This window comes from Scatophagus argus, chromosome 17 (assembly GCF_020382885.2).
Source record: "Scatophagus argus isolate fScaArg1 chromosome 17, fScaArg1.pri, whole genome shotgun sequence".
In the NCBI taxonomy this organism is placed as follows: Eukaryota; Metazoa; Chordata; class Actinopteri; family Scatophagidae; genus Scatophagus; species Scatophagus argus.
Window position 1 is genome coordinate 2,165,035 of NC_058509.1, and position 22,312 is coordinate 2,187,346.

Here is a 22,312-nt window from a genome sequence, read left to right on the forward strand (position 1 = left end):
CGAACATTTTAAACCTCAAAGTCAGAAACTCTGTCTGTCCAAGAGAAGTTTAAGACTTTTAGTCAAAAGTGGAGCAACAGCAGAGATTTTGACCAATTAGTTCACTCCAAAATGTTGTATTTCAGGGATTAATTCTGCTCATTTAATACCAATTTAAAAAGTTCTGCCTATACTGTAGTTTTAATAATGTGATATAATGAAGATAAGATGCTCAATTTAATTAATGTGTTTAATATATGTCTTAGATAATGTCTGATCTTGGCTGATTATGTGTGTGATCATTGTAACCATAATCATCATGTTTTCTCATCAGTCTTTTTGTCTCACTGCCACCTTATTTTTAAAAACAGTTTAGAAACGGTCAAAAATATTGATCTCTTGGAATACAGCTTGACAGCCACAGTCTGTTAAATGGGGTTAAATTCAGAAAACTATCAAACAGAAATGTATAAAGACAAAAGTTCTATTCTAGGACAACTGTCACTCATTCTGACGCTGAGGATGAAGGTGTTGTTTGCTCCATGAGAAGGTTGGTTGGCTGATGTTGGCAGGGGAGAGAAGACAACACTGCTTACCGGATATTTACAAAGCACTTCTTGTAAAACTTGCTGGATATCTTATCAATTTCACACTGCACTAAGTCCCAAGACTGCTTGATCCTTGAATCGAATGGAATCAAAAATCATTATGTTAGAAATGAAAGTTGGACAGAGGCCCTACAATACTGTTCTCCACACAAGTGGAAAAATCTGCTCAAGCCTGTAAAATAAGACAAACTAATCCCTTTTAATCGACTTAAATCCCCTGACACGGAGTGGTGTGAATGTACATGTTTTCTTTGCATTGGTGTTGTCCCTGATGTTGATGCTCTTGGACTGTTTGTTTTGTTCATGTATGTTAACTTGTGTGTATTTTTATTGTTTTATATGTACTGTTATCAGAGTGTGCCTGCGAAAGAGTTATTGTCTGTTTAAATAAAGGTGGTAATCATGATAATAAATCAGGTAAATGTTAGTTTACATCTGCTGGGTGCTCCAAATTCTCTGTGCATTTTCTGACTTCTGATAAACACAGTTCCAGACTTCCCCACGAGCTGTGCAGTCAGCTGTCCTATGATTGCTGTGCTCGGCAACTATACTTCATGATTCAGCTCAGGAGAGGTTAATTCAGCAAATACGCATCTGGGAAACAGGAATGTTCAGATAAATGAAGTTATAAGGATGCACTGGTCAGCCAGGGTCAAGTGCTGGTCTCTGAGGGAGATGTATCGACACAATGTGCCCTTCGCTTAGCCATTATCCGCCTCAAGGGACCCTGGATTAAGGCCACGGTCCATTAAATCTGAAAATCCTTGCCTGGAAATGACAGACAAATGATGTTTGGTATGAGCTCTTATTTTGAAATTGTTGTCCCATGGTAAACAACTTTACTGTTTGACCAAGGTGCTTGTAATTTGGTATATGATGACTTGGTTTCCCTGACTCACATACAAAAGTGATGACTGCAAGACCTCTGTTATAGCTGGCACACAGATACCAGAGATAACTAGTATTTGAACAATGTAATGTGACTAATGTGACTTTTTAAAACTGAATTAACCAGTTTTGTGGCCTCAAAATAAAGTCCAGTGTGTAGGATTTAGGAGTATATATTGGCAGAATGGAGTATTATATTCATTATTAAATTTTCATTAAGTGTCTAATCACCTGAAACAAAGGATGATTTTGTATTTGTTGCCTCAGAACAAATCGTTTATATCCACAGAAGGTGTCAGTCCTCTGGCATGGAGTTCACCATGCTGAGCTGTCATATTTCTACAGGAGCCCAGAATGGACAAACCATACATTGGCTCTATTAAGGGCCTTTCACGTTTTCCGGTGTTTCGCTGCCTGAGGGGACCTGAGGAGTCTGGTGGTAACTCTCTGTGGATTTGCCTCTACATACAACAAATTTTAACATTAGTCATTTGATCCATTGTCACTTTATGACTTTATTGCTTATGGCAGCTTTAAATGTGCATGTGAACCAGATCACAAGCATAGTTTGGTTCCAGGAATTTTCAGACAGTCACTAAATACTGTAAAATCCTAAGGGGGGATTTCTTCTTTGAAATATGACATGCATGCTAGATGGTTTCCTCCTCGACTCACTTGAGCATCAGATATAAAAGAGCAGCACAGGAGTCTTTAGAGAGCAGCTGTGCAAAGTGAACCCTTATCTGTCAGGCTCTCTGTCTGCTGTAGCCTGTATCTTCTCCAGCCACATGGAGTACAAGACAGTAACCTATCTCCTCTGACAGTTTCTCAAACTTCACTCAGTAGAAATTCAATGTAGTAATGGTGAGATGTGTCAAAAAAGGGTAGAAAATGGTATAATGATTCCCGCAGATGGAGCAGCACTTCAGTTTGCTGCTTCCTGCCCCGGGCACATCTACAACTCTCTGCTCCTTCTTAAGGTTAACTACTGCCATACAGGCTGGATGTGATGAAGTCAAAATCTAAGGAGAGACACAGCGCAGGACAGAAGACTTAAAAATAGGAATAAAATAGCTGACACTCCAAAAATAAATGCCCCTTGTTTGGCAATCAGATGATGAGATGCAGTGCTTTAATTTTTCATGAGTACTTCCTATTTGTCAGGTTTTAAACTTAAGTATCCTCAGTGATGTTAATATTTCCCCCTGATCATGAATCTTATTCTGAGCCTTGTTCTCTTCTGCAAAATGAGATTGGGGTCAATTTTGCCTCATAGCGTGCATGATGTGTAAAATTTCGCAATCCCTCCCCTCAAACACTGCCATTCAGTCAAAGGTTTTTCACATGCAAATTGCCAGCAGTAAGTCAGAAAATTGTAAAGTCCAGAGGGAGGATATTATGCATGCAGTGACACGTTAATGTGTCTTATCATGAATGTTGACAAGTAAAAAGGGGGATTTAGAGGCCAATTCAGATCAAAGACTCACCATGTGACACTGAGAAGGATTGAAACTGGTGACAAAAGAACAGCAAAAATGAGATTCTGCAACTCACCGATTTGACATCAAAAGTACTGAGCAGAAGACTCTGCTATGTTTGTTTGTTTGTTTGTTCACCTTATATAATTTAAGATACTTCAACTTGAGGCCATGTGATAAGGCCATCACAGAAAGGTGTTGGATGGGGTTGTGGGTCATGGTTCTGTGCAGGCCAGTCAAGTTCCTCAAACTGGAAGAACCATTTCTTTGTGCACCTGACTTTGTGCATGGGGGCGCTGTGGTGAAACAGGACAGAGGTGTTTTACATACTGCTGAGCGATGTTAAATAGTCCCAGCATGATGATCACTTTCTTGTTTGAAATTATCCCAAACCATGACAGACAGCCCCAGAGTGGACATACAGTGGACAACAGCATCTACGTTATAAGACTGGTGAAGAGCACACAACCTGTTTCAGGGAAATCTCTCACTAGCTCCTTTAATCGTACTTGAGGAACCCTAATCTGAATCCTTTACCCATCCTTCTCCTACAGAGCTGAGCTCCAACTTCAGGAAGAACTTTGGAATCCAGGCCTTCACTCTGATGGCTGCACATTTAGTGCAATGTTTCTTTTTCTTTTTTTTTCGTTCAAAAGTTGCTTTTTCGTTTTTGGTTATCATCTTTAAGATGAGAGAGGCCTTGAGTCTGCACTCACCCGTAAACATATCGAGTCATAGAAGGTCACAAGCAAATGGAACACAGCGGGATAGAACAAAAAGGTTTGCTTGTTTTTCTCAAGTCGAAGGGAGTCTTGAGGAATTGAAAGTGCCCTCCGAGGCCAGACCTCGGATTTGGTGTTATTACACTGTATAACTGCTACACATGGCCCCTGACGGAGAGGATATTGGACTGTGAGTTAACGCTGACTAACAAGGCTGACAAACCCACACGAAAGACTACAGAGAGGGAGGAGGGGAGGGGGGGGCTTAGGGGAGATCTTATTAGATGAGAAAGAGAGAAGGGGGGGGTTGCAGAGACAGTGAGACAGCAGCAAGGTGAAACTGAGCAGTGATGAGTTAGCATGTTTGATGGGGCATGAAATTGCAGTTAGCCCGTCTAGCTGCTGTGCTGGGATAATTAGTGCCAACTTGCACAGCTGTGTACTGACCTCCTCCCAGCCTCTCCCATTGGTGTAGGAGATGACATCAATCAGCGGTTTGGACAAGTAGCCGTCACTGTTGAAGGAATAGTCCCGCCCACCAATGGATATGTTGGTGAAATACCTGTGAGAGGAGACAGGAGAAATGTGATTTTTCTACCCTGTTACCTTTTACCCTCAACCCTGCAAGGGGAAAAGGAATAAGGTGTGTGGTTATCAAGGCACGACGTCCTGTTGAAGTAATCACTTTTCACTTGTTGTGGTATTAGATAAGTAAGTAAAACAATTAAATGGCATAAAAAATGAAACATTTTATTTAAAAAGAATCAGACCTATGTATGCATTCGAAAGGGGGCAACAGCAGGCCATGGCATTGTGGACCTTGCTTTGAACACTGGGGTGCAGTCGTGTTGGGGTGTGTGGGGGGCTTTGCCGGGCTGTTGGCATGAGGTTGAAGGCATAGCATTGTCCAGAATGTCTTGGTATGCTGAAGCATTAAGATTTCCCTTCACTGGAAGCCAGGGGTCAAGCCCAACCCCGGATAAAAAGCCCCATAAAGAGGTATGTCTGGATACTTTTGTCTACATAGTGTATCTAAAAATATATACTGCCTCTAAAACATACACCTGAGAAAAGACAAGCTCTTTGAGCCTTTTTAGAACAAAAAGAGAAATCAAATGAGAAAGGGAAGAAGCGGAGGAAAATTATAAAATAAAATCAGGTAAAACGATCAAAGCTGTGGAGGGAGAGCCGAGACCTTCACTACAGGGAACATACGTAAAGGACTGAAGACAAAAAACCACACGGAGGTGTAGCGACCGTGAGGTGGGAGAAACAAAGAGCCAACAAGAGGAAACATGGAGGGAGAGATGAGATAAAGAGCAGAATTCACTGAAATGTTTCTCTGTCCTCATTCTGCATTCATATGCCACACAAAAGCAGGTTTTCCAATGAGAAAAACAGGGACAAAAAGAAAGAGACAAGCACTGGAGGACAAATACTTGAGAATACCTTTAATACCAGGAAAGACAAAGGCAAGCACGCAGGTACGAATCAGATACTGCGAAAGAGAAAGGGACAGCTTTACCTTTGATGTCTCTTTATGAAATATCCACCTTAAAAGCATCTGAAAAAACCACATCAAAGCATCCTAATAAAACCATCCCGCACACTCACAGAACACACACAGGCGGCCACACTGAAAGAAATCCTCAACAACATCTCAAATAGCACTTAATCAACTGCAATCAGACTTCAAAAGTACGCACTGCAGAGCTCAGCCCAACAAAGGAGATAAACTGTACGGTGACCAAGCAGCCAAGAGCGCAACTTACATACAACGTGCTAATCAGTCAGATTTTCATATCAAAGACGTGCAACAAGTGGTGGAAGATGTGACAGGGATCCAGCAACGTAAAAATCAAAGTAATCAAGTGAAATATAACATAAAATCTTATCTCAAAATCTCCATGAGATTGTGATGTGCCACATCCACACAGAAAAGTCAAAATTCATCAACAGACAAATGTCAGGGGAAAACATGTCACGTCTTGACTGACAAGTAACAGGAAGATCCAAAAACGCCAAACACAGAGAGGAACAAGAGGCTGCTAGAAGACAAAAGTAGCTGCATGGCCATAATAACGTGTCAGTGTGAGGTTATTGTAGGTTATCATCCTGCGTGTGTTATACGCAGCAAACTGAAAACTGCCTGTGGTTGTACACGTGAAAAGTGACGCGAGTCGCCATTAAAGAGAGATGTGGTCAATCCCTGTGTGCAGTGGGCTCAGTCGTCAAGTCACAGAAGGAGGTCTCAGACGCTGCTAGACATCTGACAAGAAGCCCCTACAGTTAACATCAGTGGACATAAATGCATTCGACTGTTTACCGTGATGAGTTGGGTCTTAATCCCGAGCTGACCTGTGTGGGATTTCTTTGGTCAAAGCGGTAATTACCCCTCCAGTCATTTACTGACTTTAACTTATGTATCAAAGTTCAGTTGGCAGCAGAAATAATGAAAAGCATCGTCAGAAAGCAGCTTACAGAAGCCCATTATAGGCACATACCAGCTATCACATTCTGCTGCCTAATAAGAATATGAGATTATCCCGTCTATTGTAAATGAAATAAGATGTTTGGCATTAGAAAGAAAAAAACCACCTCAGAAATCTGAATATTTCCTTTTCCATTTGGGGCAGAAGCTTTTCTTCAGGAAAAGTGAAATGAGATTCGGCTCCTATAGGCTCAGCTCACTGAAAGTCACTGTGGCTTCAGTTCCCAAAGGAGGAGGAGGAATTTGAAATAAACGGTCAGCCTGCTAATTGGCTGAGAGAAACCTGACTGTTCTTTATAGTATGCTAATGTGGTCCTGGAATACATGCGAGCCAGAGCATTCACAGCAGTATTGAAATGCATTAGGTACAGGTGGACCTGAATAGCTCCTGCTGTTTGTCATCACAAACAAATGATATTATCCAGCAGAAGTTCAATACAGGCTGAATACATGCTGAAATTGCAGCTTGCACTCTGGAAAACACATGCAAATAGAGCATCAGTGGCAAAGCTGAGTCTGAATTGCTTCCAGGTTGCATTAATATTTTCTGCCATATAATCTCTCAGCTCTTCAGCAGCATCCTTGAACCCACAACATCCATCAAGTGCTTGGTCGCTAAGCAGTGCAACGTTAAGTACCACCATAATATCGGAGGAATATCCGATTATCAATGTGCATGTACACTAAATAAATAACAAAACAAAAATCCAGCGAGAACACATTCAACACGTCAGCTACAGACGTAACCTCCCACACTGGGACAAAAAGGTACTCGTGTCTCAGCATCTAAATTCATGTCCACAGACGTCATGACTGCAAAGTGTTCGGGCCTCTAACCCGACGCTGTACCCACGAACGGCTGCTGCCGCCTGACATGTGGGAGGTCCCAGATGACTCGAGTGGTTCTCTTTCACCTGGTTTTGCCTCAGCAAAGAGGGAAAGAAATGTCAGCCTTGAGGCTCGGAGTGGCAGAAGGCAGAAGTGTCTCCATCTCACCTCCTCTGCCCATTAGTCTTCATCCTCTGCCCCCTTTCACCCTACCATCCCAGCCTCTCTGGGTTTTCACAGGGTGCAGTACAGTGTGCAGACAAGCAGCGAAGCAGAGACGACAGCAGAGAGGAAGTGCAAAAGAAACAGCAGGAGGGGAGGAGGAGGTGGAGAGAGAGCAAAAGAGAAGAGGTGGAGGAGAGAGAGACGGAGAGAGGAGAGTGCCAGAAACAGAGTAAGAGACAAATACAAAAGGTGGAGAAAGATGCAAATGGGGAGAGAGTGTGCTGAGCTGCTTCACTGAGAGGGGAAACATCCAACAGGTTCGCTTCAGGCACAAACCAACCACGATAAAGGACAAGTCTAACGAACACAGAGACTGAGAGTGTGGAGCGTGTTAGACCAACATCATCACGTCCATGATAATCATTGGTGTAGTTATTATATGTGTTTAAGGTTTTATTTTGCTGTAGGAGAGCTTGGAGGAAATGAACTGAACTGCTTTAAGGCATGATTCACTCTGGGTCAGCTTTAATCACAAAATGGCTGCAGTTTTCATAGAGTTTGAGGCCACATTCTGTGTGCGTGTCAAAACTTCAGAAATCAGATAAAAAAATCGGTAAAGAAGTTATCTTGATTACTGGATATTTACTTTGTCTAACTCCGGCACAGGAAAAACGTTACCTGTAACCTACACACTGCACTTTCAAATGCCGTAACAAAACTAAAAGTTTAGTCGCAGCCTCTGGTTATATGTGGGTCAGCGTCTCGGACAAGGAGTTCCAGAGCTTGACTGCAAAAGTACTTTAGTGCAAAACCACATAGTGCTTTAAAGGTCTTCAGTTAAATCATGGAGCAGTTCTAAAACTGCCTGGTGGCCAGTGAAGAGGGGCTGATATGATCTTCTCTGCTTGTTTTGTTAACAGCCCAACAGCTGAGCCCCCTAGCGACAAAAACTACAAACTGTCCCTTTAAATCCCGCCACCCTGCCTACAAAGACTGTGCCATCGCTGATCAGATGAGCCATCGTGAGCAGCACATCAGGTCCGTCTGAATCACTGAGCAAATGGAGATACTTGCTGCAGTGTGCAAACACTGAGCACGAAAGCACACAGAGAGGTTTTGGTCTGCACAAAGGCCAAATACATACTTCCCACTTACATTCGTCATTAAGAAAACTTGCAATCAAGTCTGTGAAAATGTCACAGATTATTACTTTAAATTTCCCCTGCAAACCGCAGAGCGAAGGGAGGGATGGCGCTGAGCGAGGAGCAGGGATGCAGAGGCAGAGAGTGAGGCGGGAGGTTAAGCTTGCCTCAGCGGGAGATGCTGCTCTCTGTCTGTATTATACCTGCACAACAGCAGAGCTGAAGCTCAGCCTGATTTAATCAGTGAATTCATTACAGGGACACGTGGCAGCCATGCATCAAACAGGGGTGGGGGAGAAAAGTTCCCAGTGGGATTAGTACCTGTTTTATTACTTTATAGACTGGGAAAGCAGAAAGAAGAGGGAGAGAGAGATGAAAAAACAGATATCAAGAGAATGACACGTGAAGAAGAAGAGATGAAGGAGCAGAAAGGCAATAGAGAGGACTGAAACCAGAGAGAGACGCGGGAATGGACTGACTGGCCAGGGTTTGAAAGCAGCCTTTCAGGGATACAATTGAGGGCAAAACTCAGCTCACCCCAGTTAATCCGCCTTTTCATTCGCAGGAATAAAGTTTACCCACACCTCTGTCGGCTGGAGCTCACAGAGGCTTGGCGAAAATGTTGTCACAAAAACCTGCAAGAACAAGGACTGTAGTCGTTCGACTCTTCTCCTCTTGATGTGCGTTTTTCAGTTTGAAGTATAACGACCACCCTTTAAGTCTCGAGCTGCTCTGATTGTAGACACAAGCCACACTGAAAGGTCACTGTGCAACCAACATTACCATCTATGTTTCTGTCTCTCAAACCACAATCCTTCCATCTCTGTGACGAGAGGATTGTGGCCAAGCGCAGATCTTGCAGGAAGCAGCTTTTATATTATTCTTCTCTGGCAAAAGGGCTGACTTGACCGAATGAAAGCGTTGTCCTTACACATTTATGTCAACAGATTTATCATAGGTATGTCTTAATCTGCTTGAGAAAATAAAGCACACTATTATAAGATGCATATAAGACGCAAAGGGTGAGAAAACGCCAAGTACATTCAGCAAGATGTGCAGTACTGACACATTATGGCTCCGTCATCCCGGAGAGTCCTCTGCTCTGGCCTTGGCGGGTTTATTAGAGTTTGTTTGCTGAAAAGTTCTGCTTGAAACAAGATGAAAGTCCTGACACAAAAATGAGTTACACAACCAAAACGGACCTAGAAAAGGCTCTTTGAACAAATCTGTCATGTAATTCAGTGTGAAGATATAAACATGAATTCATGAAGCTTTAAATGACTCTTAATGCTTTGGTTGTTCAGGCCGCAGAGTCACAAAGTTGTTGTGGTGAAAATGAGTCACCTCTCTATCATTTGCTCACTTTATTGGTGATTTCAAAGTAAGACAAACTGAGCAACGCATCTTGATTTTTTTATCCCGGCTAACACTGATGATTAATGATGAGAGCCAGCAACACCAGCCGGTATGTTGGCAAAACTGTTGGCTGGCCGTCGATTTGTTAGGTCTTATTAATGTGGATAAACAGAAACAAATAGATATACTGGCACTGTGAATTTCCTGCATGTCCATGAAGTGACTGCTGGTTACATTTCTACAAGTTCACACTTGAATTATTAAGTGCAAAATGGGCCAATATGTGACTCCATCAGACCATCTGGGAACGTTTTAACGCAAAAAAAGAAGTGCATTTTCTCAAAGAATTCTCAAAGAATCTACTGTAAGCAACTGACAAAATTATTAAATATTATTAAATATTTTCCATTGCTATCAAAATTGCCTCCTATAAACAGCAGAGAAACAGAAATCTGGACTCTGGGAGGTGTGTTCATACAGCTGTTCATACAGAAGCCGGATGGCACAGCAAATCCTTTCAGGCAGAGAGAAGACATGAGTGCCTGCCTGTCTGTCTGCCTGTCTGCCTGCCTGCCTGCCTGTCTGTCTGATATGGAGTGTGTACTAATGGTTTACAGTCCGGCTCTAATAAGCACCAGCGATTTCGCCGGCTGATGTGAATGAGATTTTTATCCATCAGTGGAAACATTCAGCCTCTCTGCCTCTGCTGCAGAAATGCTTTCTGCGTAACCATGACAACATCTTCAAAAGTGAAAAGAGAGAGAGAGACAGATTCTTCCTCTTACCTGTCGCTCTCAGGTTTCTGTGTAGGACTGTTGAGGATGCATTCAGGTTGAAATATCACATCAAGTATAGAAGATTTTCGGGGGAAAACAAGATAAAAGTACATAAATAATCACCTTCATCGTCATAGACTTTTAAATAACGTACCTGACCATGAATATGACTACTCGACATCCTATGAAGGGAAATCTGCAGCAGTATGAAATTAAAGGCTGTCACCATCAGACATGTTCAAATGTGAATGACTGAAATACGTTTGGGGGAAAAGCAGCAGCTCTCAGGCGAGAGCAATCATGACATACGAATGGTTTTCAGGGTGAAAAGCTTGACGCGGAAAAAGGCACAGTTTATGTACATGACGTGTGATGATGTGATATTTCACTCACAAACCTCATCATGATCGAGAGAAAAATAAACAACATTTTATCTTCTCCAGTTTGATTCCTCTCTGCGTTTCTCTGTTGAAAACGTTTGGGTTTTTTGACTGCTGGTTGGACAAAACGTGCTGCACTGCTAGTGAAAAGAACAACTTTGATTGTTCTTTATACCTGAAGCATTGCTGGAGGTCTGACCTCCTCAGAGTTTCCCCCTTCTTCAGCATCCTTGAGGTGCAGTTTGGAAAACACAATTAAACCCAAAAGCACGACTCAGCAGGTTGAGAAAAATGCGAGTGTTTACTTGAAAAGAGTTGACAAAATCCAGACACAAACCAAATACAACAGAGCAAAGCTTAGATGAAGTCCAAATGGAACAGGCTGCGTCGAAACACGAGATCAGGATCAGAACCCACAGGCACAAAGACCTCGTGGGGTTACACCTGCACTAAGAGCCAATGAGGTGAGAGGAAACGGGAGAGTGAGGAGGGAGAGCAGGTGAGGCGAGTCCACCGAGGGGGAAGGACTGCAGGTGGGAGTGGCAGAGTTGAATTAGGAACAAACAACCGACCAGAATGAACAAACAGACAAATGGTGCGTTAGTCATCAGTCGGCACACAGAGACGACCCTGAGAAAATGTCGTATTGGGGGTTGCCTACAGCGCCTCCATGTGGAGGGGGTGCCATGCCGCTGGACAAAATGTCTAAAAATTTAGATAAAAACAGCTGAAGAAATGGAACCTTAAAACGTTGGATTCGGAAAGATTCACCCAGTAATGTGACTTCAGGGCACACTGATCTACAAAGACAGAGCACTTCCTATGACTGCTTCACAATAAAAGCATGTCCTTCAGTGGAAAATATTTAATGTAGGACAAAAGCAGCAGGAATGGCTGCTGATCTGCAGCTGATTTGAGATTTGCAAGAGATCAAACCTCGATGGCCTACACGTTACTATTTATGGAATGTATTTTTTCAACAATAGCCATTCAGTGTTTTAACTTTAGTAATTATCACGTTCAGTGAGGTTAACAACCTTTCTGCGCCCTGCTGTGGTGGGGATAACTGCTCGCGCTGTGCGCAGCGTGAAATTAGATCACAGTTGTAATTATTATTGACACACTTCTTTATTAACACATCAGTGTTTTTGGCTGCTCTGTAGATAAACAAATCAGTTGCTTACATTTCTGACAAGGTGTTTTATTACTGTTCAACCAAATCAGCAAATTTTGGGGATGAAAAATGTAGCAAACATGGAAGTGCCAAAAACTGCACTTCCTCTCATGACCACTTGAGGCTGGCTTCAAAAGTGAGTCAATTCCCAAAGACTCCTATATTAAAATTACCAACTTTACAGCAGAAATAAACAAGTTTCCAGCCTGGTAGAAAAACAGTTCTAGTCTCTACCTAATTTCCCTCTTCCTGACAACTGCACAGGAGATAATTATTTCTTTTCATATAGATCACTTTTTTAACTTGGCCCTTTGAGTGACAGCTAGCTGGTTAGCTAATTTGAGTCGCTAACTTCTCATGCAAAATGTCATACAAATGCACTACACCCACGTGTAAACATAAACCTACATGTTCTCACAGGAACAGGAACTAGAGGTCATAAAAAGGTGAAAAAAGTGTATTATTTTCAAACAAATAACTAAGAGTACATAAGAGACATCAGATGTTTGAAGTGCTGACGTAGCATGTCATGGCGTATTCTGAGAAACTGTTTTCCGTCTGCGACTCTGCCCTCATGACTTCGGCTGGGAGTGTGAAGTGTCGCCTCAGACCACAATAGTCAGTTCTGACTGGAGAAAATAAATGAATTATCTTCTAGCTGAAATGTTTTGCGACTGACTTGAAGCCAAATGAAGACCAGCAGGTGGACTGATCAGCAGAACGAGTACTGCCTCAGAACAAGTACTACAGACTGAGTGAAAACCCTGAAACGAAGGAGAGGTGATGTGGATTTTCTCCTGGCTGATGGCTTTCTGGACGTGTGATGCTGGTTTTGCGCCCACCTTCAGTCACTTAATGTGGTTATAATGCTGCACACCCTCTGTAGCTCGTTTTCTCCTGCTCTCCGTCTCTCTCTCTTACCTTGATGCAGTGGACTCAGCCGATTCAGCTTTCATTTTAAGACTCCCCTCATTCACAAAGAGGCTGACCCATTAGGGGGTACATACACAGATGGATGAATGGATGGATAAAAAGATAAATGAGAAAAAGCCCTCTTCAGCAGACACTCAATGGGGATTTCGTCAGCATCCCTCCCTGCTCTCCCTGCCTCCCTCTTTCTCACTGCTACCTTCTCTTATTGGCTGAGATGATTCATAGTTCATAACTTTCCATGACAGAACTGCTGTGGGTCTGAGGCCCATCATCTGGAACCAAACACACCAGAGCTGTCTCTGTTCTTACACTGTGAAGAATAATGTTTTTATCTCATGCTATTACACACACACACACACACACACACACACACACACACACACACACACACACACACACACTCACACACACACACACTCACACGGGGAGGCCTTTGGTTGAATCACTAACACAAATGAAAGGCTTGTAACCCTGTACAGCAAAGGGAGGGGGCGGCCTGACTGAGATGTGAAGGTTATCGTGACTCCTGTGTGACTCAGATTCGGCAGTGAAGGAGCACAGAATCTGCCAAGTGTCAACTAACTGGGCTACGAGTGGCTTTTTAATATTCATAAATCATTACAGTGTCCACCGTGAGACATTTTACAGTGTCGTCGAGAGGACTGTCAGTCTGAAGAAGCTTGATTCGCTGCTTTGTTTCCAGTAAGCGTTTTACTATTATTTATTTTCACACAAGAGTCCTTTAGTGTATTTAATTCTATTTCTCTATTCTATTTTTCTATTTAGTATTTCTTGTTATTGTCTGTTTTATTGTATTCAAATATACCGGACTGCTATGACAACCTAATTTCCCCTCGGGGATGAATAAAGTCATCTATCTATCTATCTATCTATCTATCTATCTATCTATCTATCTATCTATCTATCTATCTGTCTATCTACATGCTGAAAAAGTCAGTCGTGTTTGTGAATTATTCGAGTCCACTGGATACCAACATTAGCAACTGTACTTGTTCATCAAAGTCTTGCTTTTGCAAACATTTACAAAAATAGCCTTTACTGTTCTCCATCGGGTTGTCTGACCGTAGCTGTTTGGGTCCATGTGATCTACAGAAGAGTTTTCTGAAACAACTGGGAAAAGCCGAGACAGAAGCTATGAGTTCACAGTACAAAGTGTTGTGGCGTGAAAGGAATTTTTTTACAGAAGCCATTTTAACATGAGTGGAGGAAAAATACAGATAAAACCAATAACTGAAGATTTTGCAGTCAGGGCCAAAGTTTTTTAGCGTTGATTGAGCCCTGACACATGAAGGACCTTCTACATCTGAACCGAGCTCAGCTGCAAACACCAAAACAGCTGGAGTTCATCAGCAAACATCCACATCAGGCCAGTCTCTCACTGGCCATGTCAGATGGCAGCGATAGTCAACAACGGTGAAGCCGTCACAGGAAACAAAGTGTGTCTCGTCTTTCTCGTTGTCTTGTTAGCTGCTGTAACTTAGCTTAGCTCGTTCTTGCGGTGTGTATGGATGGAGAACATCGAGTTAAGGGCTTCTTGCTGAACCCAGTAGTGCTGATTGGTAAAATTCATCTGAGAAGTCTAATTTTTCAGTGCTGACAAATCAACGTGCTGTTCGTGTGCCAAAGAGCTCTGTGGCTCATTGATGAACAAACATCATCGCTTTTCAAGGCTACAAACTTGTAGGGATTTACAATTAATGCGTAAAGTTTGTTTAGAGAATATATTTCTTCTACACGACTGATGCATGACAACTGAAAATTAAAGAGAAAATAGATAATAATGATAAAAAAAATAAATAAATAATGAAATAAAAGCAGAGAAGATGTTGAATGAAAGGAATGTGTCCTTGTTCTCTAATGGCTTTGACTCCTCTGGGGAGAAAAGGTGTTTGGCTTTTTCAAACACAATGAAAAAGAGCAAAGTATCAATGGAAACGCTCAGTTCAACCTCAAATTCTCTTTTCTGTTCACTCACTTCCTCCTCTTCCCTCCATCTCCACACCCTCTTCTATTAATCCCTCGGTTTCCCTCTTTTTTCCCTACCAGAGTCTACCAATCTCCCTCCTTCTGTTGGTTCTGTCGCTCCTTCGCCCCGGCAGACTCGTCACGGCGGCGGGTGCAGCGCGGCGTTACATGTGTTTTCATTAACACTGTGCATGGCTGCGGCCGAACCACAACAGCTCTGATTTGACAGGGACATTACGAGAAAAAAAGAGAGAGACGGAGAGAGAAAGTGAGCGAGAAAGAGGAAAAGAATGCAGCAGACAACAGAAAAGGAAGTGGAGTCACAGAGCGGCGCAGGTGAGAAAGCGAGATTAGACACCTTTTGAAGTCATGATGCAATCGCTTCAACTGATGTGGAGAAATGTTAAAGACATCTCGTTTCATGGTTATCTGGCAGAAACGGCCGATTACAACAGTTGGCACAGTGATCATGCAACACACGAATGAATTTCCTTGAATTTCCCTCGGGATCAATAAAGTATCTATCTATCTATCTATCTATCTACAGCCACAATGAAGAACCTTCACCAACACCAGCTTTGGTTTTTATTCACTCTGAACCGGTCGATGGCGGCATCACACCACACGGCCTCGTGTCCGTCCTGCCGGCTCTGTTACCACATCTGATGCAGAGTCAGAGGCAGAACAGCTTCCATAGCACCCACAGTCCTATGGCCAGGCGCTAATATCTCATCTGACGAAATGCTCACTAACTGGGAAGATCATTAATACAAAAGGACGAAGGGAAAGCAGGAGGAAAGGGAAGGACAAGAGGATCTGAGGGCAAAAAGAGAGGAAACAAGTGGCTGACGAGGAAGCAGAGGAGGGAAATGAGAGGAGAGACAGAGGAAACAAGCAGTGATGGAGAGGCGGTAGGAGTAGAGAGACAATTAAAGGCGGAGAGGAGGATGGTGAGGGGAGGAAGAGGAGGAAAGAACAAGGCGGTGGAGGGAAAGAGAAGCCATCTCAACATCAAACAGCATCGAATGGAATTTAATGTTCCTTTTACAGCTCCATTTGCATGTTTATAAGCAGGAGTGGCAGCTCTTGTATTAGACACACACACACACACACACACACACACACACACACACACACACACACACACACACACACACACACACTCATATTAGCACTTCACTCCCATCATCACACTGATGTGACTGCCTTCATTAGCACTGATAGGACAGGTCACAGCAAGGATGCCGGGGGAGTGTGTGTGCATGTGTGTGCATGTGTGTGAGTGTGTGTGTGTGCGTGTGTGAGTGTGTGTATCACAAAGATGACAGCTTTCACAGCAATGGCAGCGGAAGTCGCAGAGCCTGAAGAGATCCGCTCGCCGTCACTCACAGCTGGTGATTTAGTGTGCAGCAAATGCAGCGAGTCGACTGCACATCGGGACACCTGCTTCCTGCTCTTCAGCTGCAGCGAGCAGGTGAGTCCACGATTCACCGATTGAGTGACGTCTCAGGTGTGATGTGACAGCTCACGACTCTCGTGGAGAAGGCGTCTTCACGTTCTCCTTCCTCCACAGACGGGTCGCCGTCAAGGGCAGGCGGCGTGGGGTCGCGGAAATGTTGTGAAGTCAGCGTGGGCGAAAAAGGCAAACTGCGGTAAACATCGCATGTAGGACACGCAGCTGAAGACAGGAAGTGATTGGACAGTCAGAGTGGACAGAAGAGGTTCGCATGAGAGGCAAAGCTTTTGTTGGGGGTAACCAAAACATCAACTGGAGCCACGCTGGACGTCAGTGTGGAGATGAGCTGAGTGATGTTAGGAAGAACTCTTCACGACTCTTCATGACACCTGTGACAGATAACAGTTAAGTCTGAACATGCTCACACGCTCTCACGCAGTCATCAGATCAGCCAGCGGCGGCAGCGGTGGCGGCGGCGAGGTGCGTCACGTCAGGCGCTGCTGAGACGATGCTCTTACACACCAGAATGCTGCACTTCACTGTCTGATGCAACAGCAAAAAGCTGAAGTAAAACACTCTCTGTGGTGGTGATCAGAGGCAGACATTCAGCTCTCACTTCACGGAGAAACTTACCAAAGATGTGAGCCTGCACGCCAGTTCAGGCCGACGCGTTGTTTTGCCAGGTGACGTTTTGAGCCTTTGTCAGCAGTGTCTGGATGTGACCTCAGACAAAAGGCCACTCAGAGGTGAGAATGTCCCCTAAAAGTGCACACTGCACTTTCCAGACACACGCGGTGAATGAAACTGTAAAAAGAAAAGCACTTGGACTTTTCAGTTGTCACGCATTGCTGAGAAAAACAAACAAACAAACAAAAATAAAACACTTTTGCTGCAGAAAAAGTAAAATGCCGAAGGAAAAACTGACGTCACAACAGGTGCTGAAGAGTGTCAAACAGGCTTTTAACCAGCTGGTGGACCAGGACTGAGAATAGTCTTCTGGAGTCAAACCTTGCTGAGAAAAAGCCAAGACTTCCTATTCTACGTGTCCGAGCTTCAGCGATGAGCCACTCGCTCTCTGCTGCCACCTGTTGGCTGGTGGTGTGTAGTCTGAAGCCAAACGCTGTTCGGGCTGTGGAAAAAGTGCCCGACAGTGTTCTGTCTCTTGAACTACGCATGAACAAGTCAAAGATTTTTCCAGGCTGGATCAGACCAGATTTTCCAGGCGGTTTTCAGTCTCTGTTTGCTATTCTCTGGTTTTCAGGGTGATGTGTTTGCTGCCACCTGAGGAGCAGAGCAGACAGCAGGCACAGCACAGTCGATGCATTTTAACAGAAGTCTGTGTGTGATGTATCTGTCTCTCTGTCTTCTTGCGGTGTATTAAAGACTTTGTACCCGTGGATTTACATATTCATGTGTTCACGTTTCTTTGTGAGCGTGTGAACATGCATAAATCTTTCACTTCTCCTGTCTCTTTCAATACTTCTTTCTTTCTCGCTCGATCTTCTTCTTTCCTTGATGCCATCTTCCCTCCTTCCCTTTCTTCCTTTTCTCCCGGCTGGCCACTGTGCATTATGCGTTCAAATCCAATTATCCAATTTACATGCAAAACGACACATCAGATGCCTTTGTGACCGCAGTCCCCGGAGGAGCCGAGATGGGAGACAAAGATGGGCAGGAAAGCAGAGCAAATAGGTAGATGGATGGAAGGAGTGCTGGATAAAGTGGGGGGGGGTTAATAAGCGGGGGTGGGGGAGGGATGAAAAATGAGGGAGATGAAGTGAAGAGGAGAGAGCAGTATGGGGGGAGGCAGATTTGTACATGAATGAATGAGATGGAGGGAGGGAGAAACTGATGGAGAATGACAGACCGAGTGATGGACTGAAAGACATATGACCGCTTAACTGACGGAGCAAATGGATGATCGAGTGAACGAATCAATCAAACCATAAATCAATTAATCAATCAATCAGGAGGAAATTCTGGCTTCATACAAAGTAGGCTTTTCGCCGTGATTGTAGAGCTGCGACAGTCAGCCGATCACTCAGATTTTAGAGTCTCGTTCTGTGTTCTGAAGGAGCCTTGAAGGAACCTTTCTCAAAAAAAGCATGTCGCCCTCCTGTACAGGAAACGCAGCTCAAAGTGCTTTATAACAACATCTCATCCACCCAGTGGCTCGCCTAAAACAAGACAAAGAATAACTGCAGGAACAAGTTAGAAAGTCACAGTTAATGGAAAATGAGATGGATTGGATGGGTTTGGGAGAAATGGAAAGAAACGCGGTAAAGAAGCACAAACTCAGATGCAGAGTCATCGTTCATGTAAAACGGAGAGTAAAAGCTTGTTGATAATGTTAAAAATAAGATAAAATATGGATCAAAACAGGATGCAGAGAACACACGAGAGGGAAAATAAACGCCCAGAATAATAATAACAGAAACAAAGTTAGAAGTAGAGAACACAGAATACATTTGAGTTGCCGGTTTTCCCACTGAGCCACAAATCTGATGTCACCACAGTCTCTTTGTCTCTGCCTGCTGCCCAGTTTGAGTTTCTTCACGTCTGTGATCTATTCATTAACTAATCGAAAGCACAGTAACTTTACTTCCCTTTGTCACACTGGACGAGAAACGCTTCAACACCCACTGACATCTGGCTTTTGTCTTCGCCGCTAAACGGTCGAGTCGTGCATCACTCCAAGGTCAAACGACTCTGCAGCGTGGATTCGATTGTGCTCATGACTCATATGAGGTGGACATGTTCGTATTCACCACGTTTCTGTTTTCCGTCCCTTCGCCAGTCACCCAGAAAAAAAACTGAAGACTGAAAATCTGCTGGTAAGAGAAGCCAGTCACTTATTTTTAGCAGGTTCACCTGTTAAAACCTGCACATATGTGCGAAAAAAGGCTTAGGAGCATTTTCAGAGGGTTCTTTTTCGAACAAAACCTTCTGCTCAGGCTCAAATCCTGCAGCTGGAGCTTTCCAGGTGAATCTTATTAGAAAAACTGCATCACTTTAGAAGAAACCTGCGTGAATTTGTCCCGCTCAGACTGCTGAAGCCTTGGATGAACTTTCAAATACATTTGTGCATTTTATGTTACACTGGGGCCGTGCTGAAAACCTCACCTCGCAGCCAGCATGGAGGAAAGGAATTATAACATGAAAAGGGAATAATATTAGATTTATTAAACAGTGCGAAAACAGTGCATAAAAGGCTCCGATTCTCCAGAGAAAGAGCAGAGAGGCAACTCTGCCAAATCAAGCCAGAACAAAGACTGAAAATGTGTAACTAGCAGGCATCTGTGCTTATTATGCATGTTAATCTGTGTTGGTTTTTTATATTTCAGGGCCATAAATTAGAAACAACTCACTAGAGGCAAAAAAAATACCCTTGAAAGTTCATATGAAGGTCCTAAAACTAAAATAATGGCTTAGAAAAAACCAAACCCTTAGAACAAAACTGATAATTTCTATAATTTAGAACAACTTCGCGTGTGTGTTTGAGGTGTGTTTGTGTCCAGGTTTGAGAGGATTACTGGACAAATGAGGAGGGGATGCTGCGTGTGTTTTGGGAGCTTGTCACATCATTTTTCGGCTCAGATGAGGAGGGAAAAAACAAACATTAGAGCAGCCATTTGCCCCAGCAGAACCATTACCAAAGTGTTGGCATAATGAGGCAGCAGCCAAAGCAGATATTACCAAACTGCTTCCCTGCCTGACCTCCCATCGGCTCTCAGCGTCTCAATAATAAATTATCCTGATTGTCGAGGACACGAGTCATGTAAGTTTAACTCGACTCCGGGGGACGCGCCTCATGCATGTTTAAGGCGGGAGGCGCAACGCGACGGGTCAGCCGGTAAGAGAGACAGCACAGACAGGAAGAGGCGCGAGGGACAGACAGATGGACATCGTGTTGACTGCTGATCCAACACAGGTCTTCAGAATGGTGTCAGCGCTCGACAATCCGTAAGCAGGAATCAGAGACGGCAACAACAGGCAGACGGAGGGAAGCAGCAGCCTGACGAGAGCAGATCTGCAGCCTCAGTTCAGGGCCGAAACACCAGAGACCTCGTTACTCCACTCTCTTCCTGTTAGAGCAGGAAGCTCAGGCTTTCCCAGACTTCATGCAGTGAATGAAACATCCTCCCATATGGCATCCTGGGAAATTGATGCGCAGAAGAGGACAACACAAAAATGTGGATTAAATTTCAGTTCACAGTTCAAATTAAAAGTCCACATAGCAAACTGAAAGAGATCAGATTAAAAAGATTACACTGCAGGAATAATCAGTTTGCTTTGGTGTGGAGAAATGAGCCACCTCCACCCTCCAGGCCTCCCTCCAAAGCCACTTCTCCAAAACACAGGAACGTCCTCTGACACGTGTCCAGCCGAGAGACTCCTGACCTCTCCACGTCCAACACGCTCAGTCTAATGAACACAAAAATCAACAACTCTCAAACAGCAACCTAAAATGGCGGTTCCTGTTCACGGCTGTGGCTGTGAGTGAATGGGCTCGTCCATCCAAAGTGCCAAACCAAAGAGCACGTTATTTTTATCAGTCTGATTTCCATCTGTTGACAATAAAAGAGAGTAAAACCGCACATCTTAAGAAAGAATGACAGACACTGAATATCAGGTGGACGCCAGAAACCAGAACAAGACTGAAAACACAGCAAGAAAGGAAAGAAGAAGAGAGATGGATGTCCTCCCAATAAATGAATAAAAAGAAACAGAGTGAATGTGTGTGTGTTCGAGAGAGCGACGAAGAGCTAAAACCAGGCCAGGAAACGCGACAGATGGGAAGGTGACGAACAGACATGTTGATGAGCAACGAGGGAACGTGTGAAAAGAAGACGGAGAGCGACAGAAGAGGGAACGAGACAGACGATAGAAAGCGCCGCGACCGGACGGAGACTCATCACTCCTGCCATCTCTCAGCGCCATTTAGTTCTTCATGAAGAGATGATAATGCAGGACGAAACGAGCTTTTCGTCACTGGAATCCCGTAAAGCGTGTGTGAATTTGACCTTTGGCGCATAAAAAATGAGGCAAACTTTGTAAAATGTCTTTCAGCAAATGCAGCCACACATCTGAGGTATCCAAGCGCTCAGCTGGCTGAATGTGTCGTGCGAGCTGAGTCGGCGTTAAAGACGTTTATCACCTACACTCTTACATACATTTTTAACGTTTGCACCTGATAAACATTGCTGTTAGCTGTTGGCACTCTGGGCTGACGTGTTGCATGAACATCAAACTCTACACGTGCACCATATGGCTGCAGTGCTGCCGTGTTCCCGTGTCACCTGAATGCAGCACAGGAGAGGAGGGACTCGATCGTTTCACAGAGCGCAGAGGCGGCAGCGTGACGGGCTCTCCGGTCGTCCTGGCTGTTGAGGACGGTCGCGGTGTGGTTATTAAAAAAGTGAGACGGAGGGAGCGGGTGGTGTTACACTCCTCCACTCCAGATGAGCAGCCAGTCCCCCCTGAGGGTTGGAGGTGACTTCAGTCTGGCTCTCCTCCTCCTCCTCCTCTTCCTCATCCAGTGTCTCTTTCTGTCTTATCATCCTCCTTCTTTCTCTCTTCCTCCTCAGCTTTCCATCACCTCTTTATCCTCTTTTCCTCCTCCTCTCAGCCCTTCCTGTTCTGTCTCGTTGGGCTTTTACATTAAGGTGAGAAAATAATATGCGATATTATGATTAACAGTTAATAATAACATTTTATTTCTTCTCTTCTCGTTCTGTCCCACATTCTGCATTGCTGTGTTTCTATATTTGAGCTGATGTTTCAATCAGGAGAGAATTACGGTATGCAATTTTAAAATACAAAGAAAACGGTCCAATAGGAAGAAAGACGTCCTCCTTTGCTCTCCTTCCTGTCATTAGACTGAGTTTTATCCTGTCTGTCCCGTCGTTCCTTCAGTCCATTGTGTCTCCTCTCTGTCAGTCCACACTTG

The 22,312-nt window shown here is 43.9% G+C and overlaps 1 protein-coding gene across 1 annotated transcript in view; it reads right to left on the minus strand.

Annotated features, from left to right (window-relative positions):
• grin2da (glutamate receptor, ionotropic, N-methyl D-aspartate 2D, a) overlaps positions 1-22,312 on the minus strand; it is a 175,058-nt gene that overhangs the window by 48,573 nt on the left and 104,173 nt on the right. Inside the window, exon 9 of the mRNA XM_046417378.1 lies at positions 4,123-4,237. Within this exon, the coding sequence (XP_046273334.1) occupies positions 4,123-4,237 (115 nt within the window). The remainder of the gene's footprint in view (positions 1-4,122; positions 4,238-22,312) is intronic.